Genomic DNA, 24,377 nt, shown 5'->3' on the forward strand with positions numbered 1-24,377 from the left:
TTCTCCACGAGTGTTAATGATACCGTGCTGGTACTTTTTCTGATGCTAATACTGTAATGTACAATCATTCTAGAGCCTTGTGTGCTCGTGGTAGGCAGTAGTTCGGTCCGCATGGTGTCGGTGTCACACAAGGAGACTGACGGACTGTCTGGTGTTTTGTATATTAGGCCCTGCCCCTCTCTGGGTTGTTTTGTCCCCAAATGCAGAGAGAACTGTGCGGACATCAGAACAGGACGTGCTATGATAGTCAGAGAATAATTGTATTATTTTTCTGTGCTGAAACATTGCATTTCGTTATGGATCATCATGAGTTGGTCATCTGATCATTAGGATTGTGTTTTTTCATTGAGGATTGTGCTTACTTTTCTGTCTAACGATGGGAGATGGAAGACAAAGGCGCAGATGGGAGTACTGGTGGGTTGCTGTGCGTTTCTCTCTGCTGCTGTGCTTCGGAGAGCAGGTTTCAGCACAGATAAGGTACTCTATTCCAGAGGAGGTGAAAGAGGGATCCGTTGTTGGAAATGTTGCTAAGGATTTGGGTCTCGACGTCAGTACTTTGGTGGAGAGACGGTTTCGTATCGTTTCTGAATCTGATGAAGCTCTTTTCCAGGCAAATCAGAACAATGGCGTCTTGTACGTTCGTAAGAATATCGATAGAGAGGAGCTCTGTGATGGCAATGGCGTGTGTTCGATAGACTTAAAAGTCGTTGTTGAAAACCCCTTAGAAGTCCATTATGTGGGTATAGAAATAACGGATGTAAATGACCACTCGCCTAGTTTTGCTGAGAAATATCTACATTTAGACATAGCAGAAAATACCCTTTCTGGGACGCGCTTTGAACTCCAGACTGCACGTGATGCAGATGTCGGTTTGAATTCTGTGCGCATTTACAAGTTAAGTAGTAATGCTCATTTTGAATTGGAGTTAATTGATAATGGAGACGAAGACAAAGTTCCATTTTTAATCACAAGGAAGGCCATTGACAGAGAACAAAATGCAATGCATTCGTTCATTTTGACAGCTATAGATGGAGGCAACCCCCCAAGATCAGGTACTTTAAATGTCACAGTAACTATTCTTGATACAAATGACAATCGTCCAATTTGTGGGAAAGATCTTTACACTGTAACAATCCAGGAAAATGCACCCATTGGAACGCCTGTATTAACCATAAACGCCACTGATACAGATGAGGGACAAAATGGCGAAATTGAATATGCACTTGGTCGAAACATTAAGCGCAAAGTTCATGACACGTTTCATTTGAACAGTCTTACTGGTGAAATTCGTGTCATAGGTCCAGTAGACTTTGAAGAGAATGAGTTTTACAAACTAACAGTGCAAGCCTCTGATAAAGGACAACCCCCATTATCAGTTGACTGTAGAGTTGTCATCACGATAACGGACGTAAATGATAATAAACCAGAAATAGGGGTGACGTCATTGTCTAACATGATAGCTGAGGATTCGAAGCCTGGAACGGTCATATCTCTAATTAGTTTAACGGATAGAGACTCTGGTAACAACGGTAAAGTCCTACTGAAAATATCGGAGAATATCCCTTTTGAGTTAAAACCGTCATTTAAGGAGAATGTCTATTCCTTCGTCACAAAGGGACATTTAAATCGAGAACTTTTTTCCCATTATGACGTCACAATAACAGCCACTGACTGTGGTCAGCCTCCTCTGTCCACATTCAAAACTCTGAGCGTCCAGATATCAGATGTGAACGATAACAGTCCAGAATTCACCCAAAACCCTCTTGAGCTGTACTTACTGGAAAATAACGCCCCTGGCAGGGCAATATTCTCAGTAAGCGCCTCTGATAAAGACTTAAATGAAAATGCTGCGATTTCATATCACATAGTTAGAGGTGAAGGGACACAAAATGATATGGCATCTTTTCTGAACATCAATTCTGAAAACGGACATATTTCAGCTCTAAAAAGCTTTGACTTTGAAATCCTCAAAACGTTCCAATTCCAAGTTGTAGCTACAGACTCTGGAACTCCGTCTCTAAGCACCAACGTCACAGTGAACGTGTTCATTCTGGATCAGAACGACAACGCTCCAGTGATCTTGTATCCAGTCAGCACTAACGGTTCCGTTGAAGGTGTGGAGGAGATTCCCCGCAATGTGAACGCAGGCCATTTGGTGACTAAAGTGAGAGCCTATGACGCTGATATAGGATATAACGGCTGGTTATTATTTTCACTGCAGGAAGTTACTGACCACAGTCTCTTTGCTTTGGACCGCTATACAGGACAGATAAGGACACTTCGGTCATTCACAGAGACAGACGAGGCTGAGCATAAACTGGTCATACTGGTAAAAGACAATGGGAACGTTTCACTCTCAGCAACAGCTACTGTGATTATCAAGGTTGTGGAGCCCAAAGAGGCTTTTGCAGCTTCTGATGTTAAAAGTTCAGTAAAAGACGAGGAGGAGAACAGCGTTACATTTTATTTGATCATTACTTTGGGGTCAGTTTCAACGCTTTTTCTCATCAGTATCATCGTGTTGATTGTAATGCAGTGCTCCAAACCCACAGACTATTCCTCCAAGTATCTACAAGATACGAATAACGACGGGACACTGTGCCACAGCATCCAGTACAGATCCGGAGACAAACGGTACATGTTAGTTGGACCCAGAATGAGTATAGGTTCTACTATAGTCCCGGGCAGCAATGGAAATACTCTAGTGATACCCGAACACAGGAGCAGAGCTTCTGGAGAGGTAAGAACTGTTTTAAGAGTTGCTCTTTCAAGCTTTCACAAGTATGATATATTGTCTGTTTTTTTTGTTCTGTCCTACCTTATATCAGTAAAGATGAGTCATTTGTTGAAATGGCTCCCATGTTTATTGGAATGTTTTGTCCGTGCGTAATGGGGAAGGTTATTTGAAAATATCCGGGGAAAAGTAGCTGTCCACTGCAGTGGTGCTGAATTCTAGTCGGGAGTTTTTACGTTGTTGACGTCATCCACTACCGTTGCCTAAATATGTTTGTTCTTTTTGCCATATACACTTCGGTCTTAGCGAGGAAATACCATTGGTTTTTCCCATTCATCCTTTCACATTGTTTAGCTGGTACTACAAGTATAAGTGGCAGTGTTTTACATGTCTTCACATGGAATCGCTTAACAGTAAAATCATCATGTAGATGTGGTAACCAGAACCTAGGTACGCATGGTGTCAGTGTAACACAAGGAGACTGACGTTATGGTATTTTGTAGAATAGGCCTTGCCCCTCTCTGGGCTGGTTTGTTCGACGCATACAGAGAGAGTGGTGCGGACATCAGAACAAGACGTGCTATGCTGAACAAAGATGATTTTGTATTGTTTTCTTGCTGAAGAATGTGTTTGAGTATGGATCATAACGAGTTGGCCGTCCGATCATAAGGATTGTACATTTGGGGATCGTGTTTGGTTGTTTTTACAATGGGAGCTGGAGGACAAAGGCGCAGATGGGAGCACTGCTGGGTTGTTCTGAATTTCTCTTTGCTGCTGTGCTTGGGGGAGCAGGTTTCAGCACAGATAAGGTACTCTATTCCAGAGGAGGTGAAAGAGGGATCCGTTGTTGGAAATGTTGCTAAGGATTTGGGTCTCGACGTCAGTACTTTGGTGGAGAGACGGTTTCGTATCGTTTCTGGATCTAAGGACGCTCTTTTCCACGTAAATCAGAACAATGGCGTCTTGTATGTCCATAAAAATATCGACAGAGAGGAGCTCTGTGATGGCAATAATGCATGCTTGATAAACCTCAAATTCGCAGTTGAAAATCCACTTGAAATACACTACGTCAGCGTAGAAATAACGGATATAAATGATCACTCTCCTATTTTCCCTGAAAAAGATCAGTATCTAGAAATGCCAGAAAATACCTTCACAGGTGCGCGATTCGAACTCCAGACTGCGCGAGACGTCGACGTTGGACTCAATTCTGTTCATTTGTATAAGTTAGGTCAAAATGCACATTTTGAATTACAGTTCATTGATAGTGGTGAAGGTGACAAAATACCATTTTTAATTTTGCAGAAGCCATTGGATAGAGAGCAAAACACCAAACATATGCTATTACTTACAGCGGTAGACGGAGGGAATCCACCTAAGTCAGGCACCTTGAATATCACTGTTACAGTTCTTGATGTAAATGACAACCGTCCCATCTGCACCCAAGACGAATATTCAGTGGCATTGCCTGAAAACGCTCTAAATGGAACGATTGTCATCAGAGTAAACGCCACAGATGCTGACGAAGGCCAAAATGGAGCAGTGGAATACACACTAGGCAGAACTATAAAGCGTAAAGTACATGACATCTTTGAATTAGATCACGTAACTGGTGAAATTCAAGTCAAAGGCCAGGTGGATTTTGAAGAAAAGGAGGTTTACAGGTTAAATGTACAGGCGTCTGATAAGGGACAACCTCCAACAAGTGTTGATTGTCGAGTTATTATTAAAATAGTAGATGTTAATGATAACCAACCAGAAATAGATGTGACGTCCCTCTCGAACACGGTGTCTGAAGAGTCTAACCCAGGAACTGTTATTTCTCTCATCAGTGTAACAGATAAAGATTCCGGTATTAATGGTAAAGTCATTGCTAGTATATCTGAAGACATACCATTTGAATTAAAACCTTCATTTCAGGAGAATGTGTTTTCTATCGTCACAAAGGGACGTTTAGACAGAGAACTCGTGTCCCATTATGACGTCACAATAACAGCCACTGACTGTGGTCAGCCTCCTCTGTCCACATACAAAACTCTGAGCGTCCAAATATCAGATGTGAACGACAACAGTCCAGAATTCTCCCAAAACCCCCTTGAGCTCTACTTAGTGGAAAATAACGCCCCGGGTGCGTCCATATTCTCTGTAAGCGCCACTGATAAAGACTTGAATGAAAATGCTGCGATTTCATATCACATAGTTAGAGGTGAAGGGACACAGAATGATATGGCATCTTTTCTGAATATCAATTCTGATAATGGACATATCTCCGCGCTAAAAAGCTTTGACTTTGAAACTTTGAAAACATTCAAATTCCAAGTTGTAGCTACAGACTCTGGAACTCCGTCTCTAAGCACCAACGTCACAGTGAACGTGTTCATTCTGGATCAGAACGACAACGCTCCAGTGATCTTGTATCCAGTCAGCACTAACGGTTCCGCTGAAGGTGTGGAGGAGATTCCCCGCAATGTGAACGCAGGCCATTTGGTGACTAAAGTGAGAGCCTATGACGCTGATATAGGATATAACGGCTGGTTATTATTTTCACTGCAGGAAGTTACTGACCACAGTCTCTTTGCTTTGGACCGCTATACAGGACAGATAAGGACACTTCGGACATTCACAGAGACAGACGAGGCTGAGCATAAACTGGTCATACTGGTAAAGGACAATGGGAACGTTTCACTGTCAGCAACAGCTACTGTTATTATCAAGGTGGTGGAGCCCAAAGAGGCTTTTGCAGCTTCTGATGTTAAAAGTTCAGTAAAAGACGAGGAGGAGAACAGCGTTACATTTTATTTGATCATTACTTTGGGGTCAGTTTCAACGCTTTTTCTCATCAGTATCATCGTGTTGATTGTAATGCAGTGCTCCAAACCCCAAGACTATTCCTCCAAGTATTTACAAGATGCGAATAACGACGGGACACTGTGCCACAGCATCCAGTACAGATCCGGAGACAAACGGTACATGTTAGTTGGACCCAGAATGAGTATAGGTTCTACTATAGTCCCTGGCAGCAATGGGAATACTCTAGTGATACCTGAACACAGGAGGAGAGCTTCTGGAGAGGTAAGAACTATACGTTTTGTAACTGCATAGCTCTTATGTTCGTATGTTCCGAATGAATTGCATTCTATTTTAGTCTGTCTTACATGTTGCTTCGGTCGGAGTATGGTTGTGGCATTAACAACCGTACTCTATTAGGGTTTCTCATAGGGGTAGCTCATCACTGCTTTTGTAAGTGATCGCTGTCCACTACAGTGGTGCTGAAACACTGAACTGTTCAACGTGCTGTTTGAGTTGTTGCAAATGTTGTGCGCACGGTGTCGCCGCTCTTCAGTGTTAGAAACATGCATTTGGTTTAAATCCCTCCCTCTCTTTGTCGTATTGGCTCATTGAAAATCATATGAGTCTAGTGAAACGGGCACTGGCTTTCTGGAAGGGAGAATACCAGCCACACGAAAGGTTGCTTGGATATGTTTTGTGGGTAACCTTGTCATCTTGATTTTTTTCTGGATAAAGCGGACTGTAATGGTTCCAAAATAACAGGACTTGTCAAAATGGTAGACGGACAGAGAAGAGCGGCGCCTCTCCGGGCGATGCTGTTGTTTGTATTTTCGTTGTGCTTTTGCCGTGGAGCTTATTGTCAAATACGCTATTCTATCGCGGAGGAGTCGAAACAAGGTGCTTATGTGGGAGACGTAGCAAAGGATTTGGGGTTCAGTGTGGATAAACTGGCAGAACGAAGGTTTCGGATTGTATCGGGCTCCAAGGAAGGTTTTTTGCAGATAAACCAAGACAATGGCGTGTTGTATGTGGACAGAACCATCGACAGGGAGGAGCTGTGTGAGAAAAGCATTGTGTGTTTACTCAATCTAAAAACCATAGCAGAAAATCCGTTGGAAATACACTATGTTGAGGTAGAAATTACAGACATAAATGATCATTCTCCTAAATTCCCGGAAAAGGTGAAACATTTGGAAATATCCGAGAGCGTTATGCTCCAGGGGACGCGCTTTCCCCTGGATGCTGCGCGTGACCCCGATGTCGGAGCGAACAGTCTCCGTAAGTACACTCTCAGTCCTAACGAGAACTTTGAGTTAGATGTTAAAACTCGCGGAGAGGATAAAATCCCCCTTTTGACATTGAAAAAGCCGCTAGACAGAGAGCAGAAGTCTGAAATATTGTTAACCTTGACTGCGTTTGACGGGGGTAAACCAGAGAGATCTGGCTCTGTCAATATTACCGTAAAAGTTATCGATATGAATGATAACGTTCCCGTTTTCGAACGACAGGTGTATACGGTAACTTTAGATGAAAATGCTCCCTTAGGCACGTCTGTTTTGAGGCTGCACGCCACGGATCTAGATGATGGCGCAAACGGACAGGTTGTATACACATTTGATAACAGTCTTAAAAACAGAGCGTTCGATTATTTCGAGATAGATGCGGTTACAGGGGAAATTAGAATCAAGGGATTAGTAGACTTTGAAGAGCAGAGTGTTTACGAAATTGACGTGCAGGCATCTGACAAGGGCCAAGTTACATTGACTGGTCACTGCAGTGTCGTTATCAACGTGAAAGATGTAAATGACAACGCACCTGAGATGGAAGTAACGTCTCTGTCAGGCCAAGTCCCCGAGGACGCACGACCCGGTACAGCTGTAGCTCTGATCAGTGTGTCTGACACGGACTCTGGGGAAAACGGCTTGGTTATATGTACACTCTCGGACAACATCCCTTTCCAATTAAAACCGTCTTTTCAGAAAAATATGTATTCTTTGATTACTAAAAGTGGATTGGACAGAGAGTCGGAGCCTATGTACACAGTGACCATAACCGCTACGGATAAAGGAGACCCATCATTGTCTTCCCACAAAACTATCACGGTCCATATCTCAGACGTCAACGACAACAGTCCTGTCTTTTCCCAGAGTCCATATACTTTCTATGTACCAGAAAACAATGCTCCAGGCGAGTCGTTGTTTTCATTGAGTACATCAGATAGAGATCAGGATGACAACGCTCGTGTGTCTTATCATATTTGGAAAGGCGACGGTGAAACTCCTATTGTATCCTACCTAAATATTCATTCTGATGATGCTAACGTTTACGCGCTGAAAAGCTTTGACTTTGAAACGTTAAAAACATTTCAATTCCAAGTTGTAGCTACAGACTCTGGAACTCCGTCACTAAGCACCAACGTCACAGTGAACGTGTTCATTCTGGATCAGAACGACAACGCTCCAGTGATCTTGTATCCAGTCAGCACTAACGGTTCCGCTGAAGGTGTGGAGGAGATTCCCCGCAATGTGAACGCAGGCCATTTGGTGACTAAAGTGAGAGCCTATGACGCTGATATAGGATATAACGGCTGGTTATTATTTTCACTGCAGGAAGTTACTGACCACAGTCTCTTTGCTTTGGACCGCTATACGGGACAGATAAGGACACTTCGGTCATTCACAGAGACAGACGAGGCTGAGCATAAACTGGTCATACTGGTAAAAGACAATGGGAACGTTTCACTGTCAGCAACAGCTACTGTTATTATCAAGGTTGTGGAGCCCAAAGAGGCTTTTGCTGCTTCTGATGTTAAAAGTTCAGTAAAAGACGAGGAGGAGAACAGCGTTACATTTTATTTGATCATTACTTTGGGGTCAGTTTCAACGCTTTTTCTCATCAGTATCATCGTGTTGATTGTAATTCAGTGCTCCAAACCCCAAGACTATTCCTCCAAGTATTTACAAGATGTGAATAACGACGGGACACTGTGCCACAGCATCCAGTACAGATCCGGAGACAAACGGTACATGTTAGTTGGACCCAGAATGAGTATAGGTTCTACTATAGTCCCAGGCAGCAATGGAAATACTCTAGTGATACCTGAACACAGGAGGAGAGCTTCTGGAGAGGTAAGGAGATTACACATCGTGTATGGTCCTTATAAACTATGTAGGCTTTACTGTACAGTGCATATATTCATTGTCTCAATACAAGCATATGAACGTGGGTATTTTGGAACCTGCATTGCTATTTAGGGGTTTGTTCGTTTTAGGTCCGTTATCCACAACAGTTTGAAGGGAATTGTATTGCATTCGTTTTTTTGTAGTTCTCTAAGTGTCCTTTTAATACCACCAATTGTTACAGAATATGTGTGGGGCATCCTAAATCAATTGAAGTCTAACTCAAAGTTCCATCGCCTTAGAGTTGTCTGTTTCTGCAATGCAGAGTAATGCACTCGTTATGTGTCGCTGTCCATTTGCGTGGTGCAGAAACGCTGTTGATTTGCGGCTCTTCAAAAGAGAATATATCATAGAAACTATGCAATGTGCTTTATTTGATATTTTTGGAAATCTTTACTGTCAGCCTCTATTAGCCTACACATAAAAACCCTACACACAATTTAAATGAATGATTGTTTGTCTCTGTGTGTTTGTTCCTAAACTGTTACTGGTGCTGGAGTAGCCAATGTGCTTCGCACCACCATACAATGTGTGGTAGAATCGCACGGTGTCATTGCTTTAACTAGAATTATGCTCTTGAAAGAAATCTCCAAGTCATACCTTTGATTCCTCCACTTGGTTGGTTTGTAATTTCGCATCTAGCAGACAAAGGTCGTGAGCTGTGTGGAGAGATTTAGAACACAATTGAATGCAACTAAAATGCTTTTTTTTTTTAGTAATGAGCAGTGATCATATTTGGGAATGTAATGGGTAAGAGTCGTTGATAATAGAGGCGTGCTGTGGATTTTTTGGTTGGATTAAAGATTATACTACAGTCCCGGGCAGCAATGGGAATACTCAAGTGCTGCCCGAACACATTAGCAGAGTTTCTGGAGAGGTAAGAACTATACGTTTTGTAACTGCATAGCACTTGCATAGTTTATTGCCCTGTTCGGTTTGTAAATTCCGTCTGAACTGCATTTTATTTGAGAAGGTCTAATATGTTGTTTCGGGCGGAGTATGGTTGTGGCACTAACAACCCTACTCCTCTCACAGGTGCCATTAACAAGTGAGGTAAGGTTGGTTTTATGTTCACACATTCGGACATTCATCAGACATTCAACAGACATTCGCCAAAAGCCATTTAAAATGGAAAAATCAATAACTAATTAATTGATTGTCACAGAGTCATTAAACTAGGTATGATTTATTCTAGAAATGCCTAACATACTTTCACAACCTTTGTTTTGAGGAAAGATTCCTGTTTTGACTTGATAGAAATACATAAAATCTATCAAATGCCATTTAAAACGATATAAATCAATAACTAATTCACCGTTTGTCACAGAAACTTCAAACTAGGTATGATTTATTATATAAATGTCTTGCATACTTTTACAACCTTTGTTTTGAGGAAAAATTCCAGTTTTGACTTGATAGAAATAAAATCATAAAATCTATAAAGACTGCCATTATTGTAATGTTTGATATTACAACATTGATGTCTGATACCTTTTTTATCAACGCATACGTTTTTTTTTACAAATGTATGCCTTTATTACTATGTGATTTATATTGCCTGAATACTCAACGATGATTAACACCTATGTTATGTGTGCTTCTGTCAGGGTTCTGGTAAAATGCAGATCATTTAAAGTCAATTTAACAATTGAACAAAAATCCAATTCAATTTGAAAATGTTCCTAATTGCAAAAGCATGTAATAGAATTTGGATATTCCAGAACTGTAATTTACATGTAAATAAGCATAACCCTGTTTTATGTTTTTAATACTGCAGATAGAATGCTCTGTAGGCCAGAGATGGTACCAATCAGCTTGTCTGGGGATGACAAAGAAGGACTTGAACAATGCCAAAATAGAAAATGATTGGAAGGGGCCTCTTTGCTGTTAAATTAGAGACGTATAAATAAATGACTATTGTGCCTTGTAACTACTTTAAAATGTGGAACTGTTGCACTAAAAATGCAAACATTGATTTGGCATACACTTTAAGATTGTGAACATTGTCTAACTTCATATAGAACAAATTGCACTTGAAAGGAACATTTCTTTAAAGTTATTGCAAATAAATGCATATTTTTACTTTTTTTCTGCAACAATCACTGAATTAGTTATTGATTTCTTCATCTTTAAATGCAATATTTGAGATTTTATGTATTTCTATCAAATCAAAACTGGAATTTCTGCTCAAAGCAAAGGTTGTACAAGTATACTAGACATTTATAGAATAAATCATACCTAGTTTGATGTTTCTGTCATAATCAGCGAAAACGTTTATGATTTATGTAGCTTTAAATGGCATCTTATAGATGCTATTTATTTCTATAAAATCAAAACTGGAATTTTTCCTAAAAAAAAGATTTTAAAAGTATGCTAGACATTTATAGAATACATCATACATAGTTTGATGTTTCTGTGACAAACGGTGAATTAGTTATTGATTTATACTGCTTTAAATGGCATCTTACATATTTTATGTATTTATATCAAATCAAAAATGGGATTTGTCCTCAAAACAAAGGTTTTGAAAGTATGCTAGATATTTATAGAATACATCATACCTAGTTTGATATTTTTGTGACAAACGGTGAATTAGTTATAGTTATTGATTTATACCGCTTTAAATTATTTTTGTTATCCAAGATGGCGTAGCAGTTCAGACGTCCTTTACCCTCCTCTTGTCGTGTCCCGTGTATATATATATATATTTACATATTTTTCTTTGCATATCTTAAAAAAAAAAATGTATTCTAAAAACTCAACCTCAAAGCACTCTCCTGCAACCCGCCTCACCAATTTAAAAAAGAAAGTATTATTTACCTCAAATCTGAAATCCACAACAGAAGCTAGCCAGAGGTTAGCCATTTTCACTGGCTAACGTTGGAGTTCAGCTAGCCACGGTTAGCTGTCCTCAGCAGTCCATTAGCTCGAAAAGCTATCGCCAGTTTTTGTACAGCGCGACTCAGACCAGAGCATACCGGACCTATTCTCTCTCCTTTCCCCGATTTCTACCGCAGGCTCTAGACATTTACACCTGGATCTTGCAGCTAACTAGCTGCTACCTGAGTGACTATTGGCAACGTCGGTCCCGGAATTAACACACATTATTCCGGAGCTAGCCAGCTGAAGAGTTCCGTCAGCCACTCGTGGGCTTTTCCTGAGCTAGCCAGCTGAAGTGTCTCCTGGGCTACAATCACCTATCCTGACCCGTTTTACTGCCGATGCGGAGCCCCACCGGGCCTTCACGACTGGACCACCGACGTTATCTGCCCGAGGGAGTTATCCAACTGGCCCCTCCGTCGCGACGTAACCTGGCCCATCTGCGGCCCACTAATCGTTAGCTGTCTTATCGGCTGCGAACTGAATAGGTCTATCGGACACTCTTCTTGGGCCACTATAACTAACTATTTTGCCAACTTGGACTGGTCCCCCCTTCCACACGGAACCCCACTAACCCACAGACGGAAACGCACGAGGTGGCTAAAAACAGACCTCCCTCCATCTTCCACCAGTTTGCTACCTATGGCCCGGCTAGCTGTCTGAATCTCACTGGACCCTTTGATCACTCGGCTAAGCATGGCTCTCCTCAATGTCAATATGCAATGTCCATTGCTGTTCTGGTTAGTGTTTATTGGCTTATTTCACTGTAGAGCCTCTAGCCCTGCTCATTATACCTTATCCAACCTCTCAGTTCCTCCACCCACACATGCTATGACATCTTCTGGTTTCAATGATGTTTCTAGAGACAATATCTCTCTCATCATCACTAAATGCCTAGGTTTACCTCCTCTGTATTCACATCCTACCATACCTTTGTCTGTACATTATACCTTGAAGCTATTTTATCGCCCCCAGAAACCTGCTCCTTTTTCTCTCTATTCTGGACGTCACAAACGACCAATTCTTAAAGCTTTTAGCCGTTCTCTCATATTCATTCTTCTCTGCTCCTCTGGGGATGTAGAGGTGAATCCAGGCCCTGCAGTTCCTGGCTCCACTCCTACTCCCCAGGCACTCTCTTTTGATGACTTCTGTAACCGTAATAGCCTTGGTTTCATGCATGTTAACATTAGAAGCCTCCTCCCTAAGTTTGTTTTATTCACTGCTTTAGCACACTCTGCCAACCCGGATGTCCTAGCTGTGTCTGAATCTTGGCTTAGGAAGTCCACCAAAAACTCTGAAATCTTCATCCCTAACTACAACGTTTTCAGACAAGATAGAATGACCAAAGGGGGCGGTGTTGCAATCTACTGCAGAGATAGCCTGCAGAGCTCTGTCCTGCTATCCAGGTCTGTACCCAAACAATTTGAACTTCTACTTTTAAAAATCCACCTCTCCAAAAACAAGTCACTCACCGTCGCCGCCTGCTATAGACCCCCCTCGGCCCCTAGCTGTCCTCTGGACACCATATGTGAACTGATTGCCCCCCATCTATCTTCAGAGCTCATGCTACTAGGTGACCTAAACTGGGATATGCTTAACACCCCAGCCATCCTACAATCCAAGCTTGATGCCCTCAATCTCACACAAATTATTAATGAACCCACCAGGTACAACCCCAAAGCCGCAAACACTGGCACCCTCATAGATATCATCCTAACCAATGTGCCCTCTAAATACACCTCTGCTGTTTTCAACCAAGATCTCAGCGATCACTGCCTCATTGCCTGCACCCGTAATGGGTCAGCGGTCAAACGACCTCCACTCATCACTGTCAAACGCTCCCTGAAACATTTCAACGAGCAAGCCTTTCTAATCGACCTGGCCGTGTATCCTGGAAGGATATTGACCTCATCCCGTCAGTAGAGGATGCCTGGTTATTTTTTTTAAATGCCTTCCTCACCATCTTAAATAAGCATGCCCCTTTCAAGAAATTTAGAACCAGGAACAGATATAGCCCTTAGTTCTCCCCAGACCTGACTGCCCTTAACCAACACAAAAATATCCTGTGGCGTTCTGCATTAGCATCGAACTGCCCCCGCGATATGCAACTTTTCAGGGAAGTTAGAAACCAATACACACAGGCAGTTAGAAACGCCAAGGCTAGCTTTTTCAAACAGAAATTTGCTTCCTGCAACTCAAACTCTAAAAAGTTCTGGGACATTGTAAAGTCCATGGAGAATAAGAACACCTCCTCCCAACTGCCCACTGCACTGAGGATAGGAAACTCTGTCACCACCGATAAGCCCACTATAATTGAGAATTTCAATAAGCATTTTTCTACGGCTGGCCATGCTTTCCACCTAACTACCCCTACTGTATTCAACAGCACTGCACCCCCCACAGCTACTCTGTCACGTCCTGGCCAGTATAAGGGTTAATTGTTATTGTAGTTTGGTCAGGACGTGGCAGAGGGTATTTGTTTTATGTGGTTCAGGGTGGTGTTTTTGTAGTAAGGGCATTTGATTTAGTATTCCGGGGGTTTTTGGGCACTGTTTGAGATTCATGTATTCTATGTTTAGTCTAGGTAGTCTGTTTCTATGTTGAGTTAATTGGGATGGACTTCCAATTGAAGGCAGCTGTGTGGTGTTGCCTTTGATTGGAAGTCCTATATTAGTTGGGTGTGTTTGTCTGTGTGTTTGTGGGAGATTGTTCTGTGTTTAGCCTTGTGCCTTGCCAGACTGTTTGTTGATCGTTCGTTCTCTTGTTTGTTATTTTTGTACGTTCATTCTGAGTTAATAAACGTCAAGATGAGCTTACACATACCTGCTGCGTTTTGGTCCTCCATTACCAACGACAACCGTGACATACTCGCCCAAGCCTCCCCATTTCTCCTTCTCCCAAATCCATTCAGCTGATGTTCTGAAAGAGCTGCAAAATCTGGACCCCTACAAATCAGCTGGGCTTGACAATCTGGACCCTTTCTTTCTAAAATTATCTGCAGAAATTATTGCAACCCCTATTACTAGCCTGTTCAACCTCTCTTTCGTGTCGTCTGAGATTCCCATAGATTCGAAAGCTGCTGCTGTCATCCCCCTCTTCAAGAGGTGACACTCTTGACCCAAATTGCTACAGACCTATATCCATCCTACCCTGCCTTTCTAAGGTCTTCGAAAGCCAAGTCAACAAACAGATTACCGACCATTTCGAATCCCACCGCACCCTCTCCGCTATGCAATCTGGTTTCAGAGCTGGTCATGGGTGCACCTCAGCCACGCTCAAGGTCCTAAACGACATCGTAACCGCCATCGATAAGAAACAATACTGTGCTGCCGTATTCATTGACCTGGCCAAAGCTTTTGACTCTGTTAATCACCACATCCTCATCGGCAGACTCAGTAGCCTTGGTTTCTCAAACGATTGCGTCGCCTTGTTCACCAAGTACTTCTCTGATAGAGTTCATTGTGTCAAATCGGAGGGCCTGCTGTCCGGACCTCTGGCAGTCTCTATGGGGGTACCACAGGGTTCAATTCTTGGGCCAACTTTTTTCTCTGTATACATCAATGATGTCGCTCTTGCTGCTGGTGAATCTCTGATCCACCTCTACGCAGACGACACCATTCTGTATACTTCTGGCCCTTCTTTGGACACTGTGTTAACAACCCTCCAGACGAGCTTCAATGCCATACAACTCTCCTTCCGTGGTCTCCAACTGCTCCTAAATACAAGTAAAACTAAATGCATGTTCTTCAACCGATCGCTGCCTGCACCTGCCCGCCTGTCCAGCATCACTTCTCTGGACGGTTCTGACTTAGAATTTGTGGACAACTACAAATACCTGCGTGTCTGGTTAGACTGTAAACTCTCCTTCCAGACTCACATCAATCATCTCCAATCCAAAGTTAAATCTAGAATTGGCTTCCTATTTCGCAACAAAGCATCCTTCACTCATGCTGCCAAACATACCCTTGTAAAACTGACCATCCTACCAATCCTCGACTTCGGCGATGTCATTTACAAAATAGCCTCCAATACCCTACTCCACAAGCTGGATGCAGTCTATCACAGTGCCATCCTTTTTGTCACCAAAGCCCCATATACTACCCACCACTGCGACCTGTACGCTCTCGTTGGCTGGCCTTCGCTTCATAATCGTCGCCAAACACATTGGCTCCAGGTCATCTACAAGACCCTGCTAGGTAAAGTCCCCCCTTATCTCCGCTCACTGGTCACCATAGCAGCACCCACCTGTAGCACGCGCTCCAGCAGGTATATCTCTCTGGTCACCCCTAAAGCCAACTCCTCCTTTGGTCGTCTCTCCTTCCAGTTCTCTGCTGCCAATGACTGGAACGAACTACAAAAATCTCTGAAACTGGAAACACTTATCTCCCTCACTAGCTTTAAGCACCAGCTATCAGAGCAGCTCCCAGATCACTGCACCTGTACATAGCCCATCTATAATTTAGCCCAAACTACTACCTCTTCCCCTACTGTATTTATTTATTTTATTCATTATTTTGCTCCTTTGCACCATAATATTTATATTTTAACTTTGAACTTTCTTCAAATTACAAATCTACCATTCCAGTGTTTTACTTGCTATACTTTATTTACTTTGCCACCATGGCCTTTTTTGCCTTTACCTCCCTTATCTCACATCATTTGCTCACATTGTATATAGTCTTATTTTTGTCTACTGTGTCATTGATTGTATGTTGTTTTACTCCATGTGTAACTCTGTGTTTTTGTATGTTGTCGAACTGCTTTGCTTTATCTTGGCCAGGTCGCAATTGTAAATGAGAACTTGTTCTCAACTTGCCTACCTGGTTAAATAAAGGTGAAATAAAAAATATATATAAAAAAAGGCATTTTATTGATTTTATGTATTTCTATAAAATCAAATATGGAATTTTTCCTCAAAACAAAGGTGGTAAAAGTATGCAAAACATTTATAGAATAAATCATATCTAGTTTGATGGTGCTGTGACAAACAGTGAATTAGTTATTGATTTTACATTTTTAAATGGCTTTTCACGAATGTCTGTTGAATGTCTATTGAATGTCTATTGAATGTCTGTTGAATGTCTGTTGAATGTCTGTTGAATGTCTGTTGAATGTCCGAATGTGTGAATATAAAACCAACTTTACCTTGGCGCATTAACAACCCTACTCCTCTCACGGGGTATCTCATTGAAATCAGCGGCTCATCACTGCTTTTGTAAGTGATCGCTGTCCATGACAGTGGTGCTGAAACACCATACAGTTCAACGTGCTGTTTGACATGTCACATATTTAGGTTTTAGTTTGAGTTCTTGCGCGTGGTGATGGTGCGCGCACGGTGTCGCTGCTCTTCAGTGTTAGAAACATGCATTTGGTTTAAATCCCTCCCTCTCTTTGTCCTCTTGGCTCATTGAAAATCATATGAGTCTAGTGAAACGGGCACTGGCTTTCTGGAAGGGAGAATACCAGCCACACGAAAGGTTGCTTGGATATGTTTTGTGGGTAACCTTGTCATCTTGATTTTTTTCTGGATAAAGCGGACTGTAATGGTTCCAAAATAACAGGACTTGTCAAAATGGTAGACGGACAGAGAAGAGCGGCGCCTCTCCGGGCGATGCTGTTGTTTGTATTTTCGTTGTGCTTTTGCCGTGGAGCTTATTGTCAAATACGCTATTCTATCGCGGAGGAGTCGAAACAAGGTGCTTATGTGGGAGACGTAGCAAAGGATTTGGGGTTCAGTGTGGATAAACTGGTGGAACGAAGGTTTCGGATTGTATCGGGCTCCAAGGAAGGTTTTTTGCAGATAAACCAAGACAATGGCGTGTTGTATGTGGACAGAACCATCGACAGGGAGGAGCTGTGTGAGAAAAGCATTGTGTGTTTACTCAATCTAAAAACCATAGCAGAAAATCCGTTGGAAATACACTATGTTGAGGTAGAAATTACAGACATAAATGATCATTCTCCTAATTTCCCGGAAAAGGTAAAGCTCTTGGAAATAGCAGAGAATCTTGTATCGCAGGGAACGCGCTTTCCTCTGGACGCTGCGCGTGACCCTGATGTTGGAGTGAACAGTCTCCGTAAGTACACTCTCAGTCCTAACGAGAACTTCGAGTTAGATGTTAAAACTCGCGGAGAGGATAAAATCCCTTTCTTGATTTTGAAAAAGCCGCTAGACAGAGAGCAGAAGTCTGAAATTATGTTAGTTTTGACTGCGTTTGACGGAGGCAAGCCAGTGAGATCTGGCACAGTCAATATTACAATAACTGTTATTGACGTTAATGACAATGCACCAGTCTTTGAACGACAGGTGTATACGGTAACTTTAGATGAAAATGCTCCCTTAGGCACGTCTGTTTTGAGGCTGCACGCCACGGATCTAGATGATGACGCAAACGGACAGGTTATATACACATTTGATAACAGTCTTAAAAACAGAGCGTTCGATTATTTCGAGATAGATGCGGTTACAGGGGAAATTAGAATCAAGGGATTAGTAGACTTTGAAGAGCAGAGTGTTTACGAAATTGACGTGCAGGCATCTGACAAGGGCCAAGTTACATTGACTGGTCACTGCAGTGTCGTTATCAACGTGAAAGATGTAAATGACAACGCACCTGAGATGGAAGTAACGTCTCTGTCAGGCCAAGTCCCCGAGGACGCACGACCCGGTACAGCTGTAGCTCTGATCAGTGTGTCTGACACGGACTCTGGGGAAAACGGCTTGGTTATATGTACACTCTCGGACAACATCCCTTTCCAATTAAAACCGTCTTTTCAGAAAAATATGTATTCTTTGATTACTAAAAGTGGATTGGACAGAGAGTCGGAGCCTATGTACACAGTGACCATAACCGCTTCGGATAAAGGAGACCCATCATTGTCTTCCCACAAAACTATCACGGTCCATATCTCAGACGTCAACGACAACAGTCCTGTCTTTTCCCAGAGTCCATATACTTTCTATGTACCAGAAAACAATGCTCCAGGCGAGTCGTTGTTTTCATTGAGTACATCAGATAGAGATCAGGATGACAACGCTCGTGTGTCTTATCATATTTGGAAAGGCGACGGTGAAACTCCTATTGTATCCTACATAAATATTCATTCTGATGATGCTAACATTTACGCGCTGAAAAGCTTTGACTTTGAAACGTTAAAAACATTTCAATTCCAAGTTGTAGCTACAGACTCTGGAACTCCGTCTCTAAGCACCAACGTCACAGTCAACGTGTTCATTCTGGATCAGAACGACAACGCTCCAGTGATCTTGTATCCAGTCAGCACTAACGGTTCCGCTGAAGGTGTGGAGGAGATTCCCCGCAATGTGAACGCAGGCCATTTGGTGACTAAAGTGAGAGCCTATGACGCTGATATAGGATATAACGGCTGGTTATTATTTTCACTGCAGGAAGTTACTGACCACAGTCTCTTTGCTTTGGACCGCTATACGGGACAGATAAGGACACTTCGGTCATTCACAGAGACAGACGAGGCTGAGCATAAACTGGTCATACTGGTAAAAGACAATGGGAACGTTTCACTCTCAGCAACAGCTACTGTTATTATCAAGGTTGTGGAGCCCAAAGAGGCTTTTGCTGCTTCTGATGTTAAAAGTTCAGTAAAAGACGAGGAGGAGAACAGCGTTACATTTTATTTGATCATTACTTTGGGGTCAGTTTCAACGCTTTTTCTCATCAGTATCATCGTCTTGATTGTAATGCAGTGCTCCAAACCCCAAGACTATTCCTCCAAGTATTTGCAAGATACGAATAACGACGGGACACTGTGCCACAGCATCCAGTACAGATCCGGAGACAAACGGTACATGTTAGTTGGACCCAGAATGAGTATAGGTTCTACTATAGTCCCTGGCAGCAATGGGAATACTCTAGTGATACCTGAACACAGGAGGAGAGCTTCTGGAGAGGTAAGAAGTTAAATACGTTTCAAAATACTATCCGTTTGCTTATATTTTGCTTGAGCTTGGACATTGCCTATATTATTATTTTATAGTGTATACATGTGTCAAAAATGATGTTGTCTAGTAAAAGGGTTAGCATATTGGATGAAACATGACCTCATAAAATCGCTAATCGAAGTAGCTTTCCAGCTCATTCGCAGCCACACGCTTGCAGTGCTTGTCGCTGTCCGCGGCTGTGGTGCTGAAAGGGGATTTATTACAATGCGCTGTTTGTCTGGTGAATGTTTGCCAACATGTGATGGTGGTGTACATGCACGTCAAGTAGCTATACTCTTTATTTATAGAAATATTGCTCAATCTTTATTCCTGTCGGGGTGGGACACTTGTTGAATACGTCAGTAAATGATGTCCCAGGCTATGCATCATGGTATGTAGAACTTAATCCACACAATTTCTTGAGTAAGGTTTTCTGTTCGATAATTACTGTGAGAAAATACTATGAATCATTAACTATAGTGTAATGTGAGGTATAATCACATGGTGTCAGTACACAACTAGAATAACGCTCCTGGTAGACATCCTCTCGTCATACTTGTGAGTCCACCCCCTTGCTGGTTTCGTAGATTATTCAGTCGCCGGAAGAACACAGTCGTGAGCTTCGTGTGGAGAATAACATTTCAGTTATATATTTTGAAAACACTATTGGATCATGAGCTTTGGTCCTATCCGAATATAATGGATAGACAACAGTCACCAATGGAGGAATAGTGGAAGTGCTGTGGATTATTGTTATTTATCTTGAAAACATGGAACAAAGAGGATACGGGGCATGGCTGGAGCGATACCAGTGGGTCGCCTTCATGGTTGCTTCGGTTCTCTTTTGGAGCGGGACTTCAGCTCAGATAAGATACTCCACCTCTGAAGAGCTCAAGGAAGGAACTGTCGTGGGGAATATAGCTAAGGATTTGGGAATAGATTTGAGCACATTGAAGGAAAGGGGATTTCGAATCGTGTCTGGCTCGACCGAGTCCCTTTTCCAGGTAGACCAGAATGACGGAATCTTGTATGTGAACCGAAAAATAGACCGAGAGGAGGTGTGTGAACGGAGCAGCGTGTGTTTGATCAACCTGAAAACCGTTCTAGAGAACCCGCTGGAGATCCATTATGTCTCGGTGGAGGTGTTAGACGTTAACGACCATTCTCCCAGCTTTCCCGAGAAAGATAAAAGGTTAGAGATGTCAGAGTCTGCGTTGCAGGGGACGCGATTTCAGCTACACGCTGCAGACGACCCAGACAGTGGCCAATATTCAGTTCAACAATATAAACTCAGTCAGAATGATCATTTCCGTTTGGAAGTTAAAGATAGAGGTGATGACCGCAAAACACCTATTTTGGTTTTACAAAAAACACTGGATAGGGAGGCTATAAAAAGCCATAAGCTAATTCTCACAGCCCTTGACGGTGGGAAACCTCCTAGGTCTGGAGAAATGAGATTAACTGTAGACGTATCAGATGTTAACGATAACGCCCCGGTCTTTACAAAGGACGTATACTCAGTATTGCTGAATGAAAACGCTCCTTTAGGCACGACCGTGATACAGGTTAATGCCACTGATTTGGACGAGGGTTCTAATGGTGAAGTGATCTATTCTTTTGCCAATGACGTGCAAGGGAAGGTGCGGAAACGTTTCGATTTAGACCCGACAACTGGTGAAATAATTGTAACGGGAGTTATAGATTATGAAGAAAATAAAATATATGAAATTGATATTCAGGCATCGGACAAGGGGACAGCTGCATTGACAACTGAAAAAAGTGTTATTATCGAAATAGTTGACGTTAATGACAACGCACCTGAGATAGAGGTGACATCATTTGCTAACGCAATCCCTGAAGATTCTAGACCCGGAACTACTGTAGCACTGATCAGTGTTAATGACTTGGACTCTGGTCTCAATGGCAAAGTTCTGTCTTCTATAAGTGAGGGCGTTCCGTTCACTCTAACGCCGTCTTTACAGGACAACATGTACTCTGTAGTCACCAAGTCACCACTAGACAGGGAGAAACAGTCTGAGTATGATCTAACAATAGTAGCCAAAGACGCAGGAGAACCGTCCTTGTCATCTGTAAAGACTATCAGCGTTGTTGTATCAGATGTGAATGATAACAGTCCAGAGTTTTCACTGAGTCCCTATAATTTCTATGTCACTGAGAATAACGACCCAGGTTCCTCAGTATTTTCAGTGACTGCCTCAGATCGTGACTTAAATGAAAACGCTCTTATTTCATATCATATTATCAGAGACGGTGGCGAAATGAACAAATTGGTATCTTTTCTAAACATAAATCCTGAAAATGGGAACATATTGGCGCTTAAAAGCTTTGACTTTGAAACGTTAAAAACATTCCAATTCCAAGTTGTAGCTACAGACTCTGGAACTCCGTCTCTAAGCACCAACGTCACAGTGAACGTGTTCATTCTGGATCAGAACGACAACGCTCCAGTGATCTTGTATCCAGTCAGCACTAACGGTTCCGCTGAAGGTGTGGAGGAGATTCCCCGCAATGTGAACGCAGGCCATTTGGTGACTAAAGTGAGAGCCTATGACGCTGATATAGGATATAACGGCTGGTTATTATTTTCACTGCAGGAAGTTACTGACCACAGTCTCTTTGCTTTGGACCGCTATACAGGACAGATAAGGACACTTCGGTCATTCACAGAGACAGACGAGGCTGAGCATAAACTGGTCATACTGGTAAAAGACAATGGGAACGTTTCACTCTCAGCAACAGCTACTGTTATTATCAAGGTTGTGGAGCCCAAAGAGGCTTTTGCTGCTTCTGATGTTAAAAGTTCAGTAAAAGACGAGGAGGAGAACAGCGTTACATTTTATTTGATCATTACTTTGGGGTCAGTTTCAACGCTTTTTCTCATCAGTATCATCGTGTTGATTGTAATGCAGTGCTCCAAACCCCAAGACTATTCCTCCAAGTATTTACAAGATGTGAATAACGACGGGACACTGTGCCACAGCATCCAGTACAGATCCGGAGACAAACGGTACATGTTAGTTGGACCCAGAATGAGTATAGGTTCTACTATAGTCCCGGGCAGCAATGGGAATACTCTAGTGTTACCCGAACACAGGAGCAGAGCTTCTGGAGAGGTAAGAAGTTAAATACGTTTCTAAATATTAACCGTTTGCTGGTGCTCTCCCTGAGCTTGGAAATTGTGTATGTTATTATTTCATAGTGTATATATGTGTCAAATGACTCATTGTGGTCACTAAAGATCCCATGGCTCTTATCGTAAGAGTACTAACCCCGGTGTCGCGGCTAAACTTCCAATATGGCCCTTATACCATAATGGTCACCTAATCATCCCCAGCTTCCAATTGGCTTATTAAGCCTTCCTCCTCTCCCCTGTAACTATTCTCCAGGCCGTTGCTGTCAATGAGAATGTTTTCTCAGTCAACTTACCTGGTAAGGTAAACATATATATTTTTTTATGGCAACATGATATCACAGGAACACGTCATCCTGTAAATGTCACAGGAGCTGACATTTTTGTCAGTACATTGCAGTCAATGGGAACAGATGAGTGTCACAGGGTTTACGTTTTTCTCAGTACATTGCAGTCAATGGGAAAAGATTAGTCTCACAGCGTTAATGTTTTTCTCAATACATTGCAGTCAGTGGGAAATATGGGGTTCACAGGATTGATGTTTATCTCATTACATCTCAACTGCAAGATCATTGTGTTCAACTGAGGTAAAAAATGCTTTTGGATCGATTGACCTGAAATTTCATATGCTGGGTCATGACAGTCCCCCGGTCACAAATATGTACAATTTGGGAAGATATAACCTTTTTAACCCTTCAAAACTTTCACTCCGAATTAACTTCTCTAGGGGAAGTGAGACGAAATCGTCCCACACTATTCAACAGCCAGTGAAAAATCAGAGCGCCAAATTTAAAACCACAAAATGTCACAATTCAAAGTTTTCAAACATAGGACTATTTTACACCATTTTGTAGATACACTTCTCCTGAATCGAACCACGTTGTCCGATTTCCAAAAGGCTTTACAGCGAAAGCAAAACATTAGATTATGTTCGGAGAGTACATAGACACAAATAATCACACAGCCATTTTCCAAGCAAGCATATATGTCACATAAACCCAAACCACAGCTAAATGCAGCACTAACCTTTGATGATCTTCATCAGATGACACTCCTAGGACATTATGTTATACAATACATGCATGTTTTGTTCAATCAAGTTCATATTTATATCAAAAAACAGCATTTTACATTAGCATGTGATGTTCAGAACTAGCATACCCACCGAAAACTTCCGGTGAATTTACTAAATTACTCATGATAAACGTTGACAAAATTCATAACAATTATTTTCAGAATTATAGATACAGAACTCCTTTATGCAATCGCTATGTCCGATTTTAAAATAGCTTTTCGGCGAAAGCACATTTTGCAATATTCTGAGTACATAGCTCGGCCATCACGGCTAGCTATTTTGACATCCGCCAACTTCGGGGTCACCTAAACTCAGAATTACTATTAGAAAAATTGGATTACCTTTGCTGTTCTTCATCAGAATGCACTCCCAGGACTTCTACTTCAAAAACAAATGTTGTTTTGGTTCCAAATAATCCATAGTTATATCCAAATACCTCCTTTTTGTTCGTGCGTTCAGGTCACTAGCCGAAGGGTAACGCGCGAGCGCATTTCGTGACAAAAAAATTCAAAATATTCCATCACCGTACTTGGAAGCATGTCAAACGCTGTTTAAAATCAATTTTTATGCTATTTTTCTCGTAAAATAGCGATAATATTCCAACCGGGCAA

General features: G+C 42.1%; 4 protein-coding genes and 1 pseudogene across 5 annotated transcripts in view; all 5 read left to right on the top strand.

Annotated features, from left to right (window-relative positions):
• The window catches only part of LOC106604881 (protocadherin alpha-C2), a 212,718-nt gene that overhangs the window by 2,957 nt on the left and 185,384 nt on the right, over positions 1 to 24,377 (top strand). The window contains exon 1 of one of the 2 annotated variants that reach the window (XM_082975195.1): positions 17,005 to 19,510. The exons of the other annotated variant lie outside the window; for it this stretch is intronic. Coding sequence (XP_082831321.1) covers positions 17,156 to 19,510 — 2,355 coding nt within the window. The 5' untranslated portion in view covers positions 17,005 to 17,155. Of the gene's footprint in view, positions 1 to 17,004; positions 19,511 to 24,377 lie in introns of those variants that run through there. 2 annotated transcript variants of the gene reach the window in all.
• On the top strand, positions 226 to 3,381 carry LOC145879479 (protocadherin beta-15-like). The gene is made up of 2 exons (XM_082974978.1): positions 226 to 2,827; positions 3,358 to 3,381. The coding sequence occupies exons 1-2, from the start codon at positions 377 to 379 to the stop codon at positions 3,379 to 3,381; spliced, it is 2,475 nt and encodes an 824-aa protein (XP_082831104.1). The 5' UTR covers positions 226 to 376.
• Positions 3,278 to 5,836, top strand: LOC123743103 (protocadherin alpha-8-like). Its single transcript, XM_045718217.2, has one exon. It carries the CDS (start codon positions 3,443 to 3,445, stop codon positions 5,834 to 5,836), a length of 2,394 nt encoding a protein of 797 aa, XP_045574173.2. The 5' UTR covers positions 3,278 to 3,442.
• LOC145879480 (protocadherin alpha-4) lies at positions 6,145 to 10,337 on the top strand. Its single transcript, XM_082974979.1, has 2 exons — positions 6,145 to 8,652; positions 10,311 to 10,337. Exons 1-2 carry the CDS (start codon positions 6,298 to 6,300, stop codon positions 10,335 to 10,337), a joined length of 2,382 nt encoding a protein of 793 aa, XP_082831105.1. The 5' UTR covers positions 6,145 to 6,297.
• On the top strand, positions 20,142 to 22,686 carry LOC145879481 (protocadherin alpha-3 pseudogene; annotated as a pseudogene).

The sequence above is a fragment of the Salmo salar genome, chromosome 05 (assembly GCF_965601325.2).
Source record: "Salmo salar chromosome 05, fSalSal1, whole genome shotgun sequence".
Classification (NCBI taxonomy): Eukaryota; Metazoa; Chordata; class Actinopteri; order Salmoniformes; family Salmonidae; genus Salmo; species Salmo salar.

Bases quoted from the DNA above. Each gene is read 5' to 3' on its own strand.
- LOC145879480 (XM_082974979.1), top strand. From the start codon at position 6,298: ATGGTAGACGGACAGAGAAGAGCGGCGCCTCTCCGGGCGATGCTGTTG. The intron at 8,653-10,310 runs GTAAGGAGATTA...TGCTTCTGTCAG, and splicing joins GGAGGAGAGCTTCTGGAGAG to GGTTCTGGTAAAATGCAGAT.
- LOC123743103 (XM_045718217.2), top strand. From the start codon at position 3,443: ATGGGAGCTGGAGGACAAAGGCGCAGATGGGAGCACTGCTGGGTTGTT.
- LOC145879479 (XM_082974978.1), top strand. From the start codon at position 377: ATGGGAGATGGAAGACAAAGGCGCAGATGGGAGTACTGGTGGGTTGCT. The intron at 2,828-3,357 runs GTAAAGATGAGT...TTCTTGCTGAAG, and splicing joins TTCTGTCCTACCTTATATCA to AATGTGTTTGAGTATGGATC.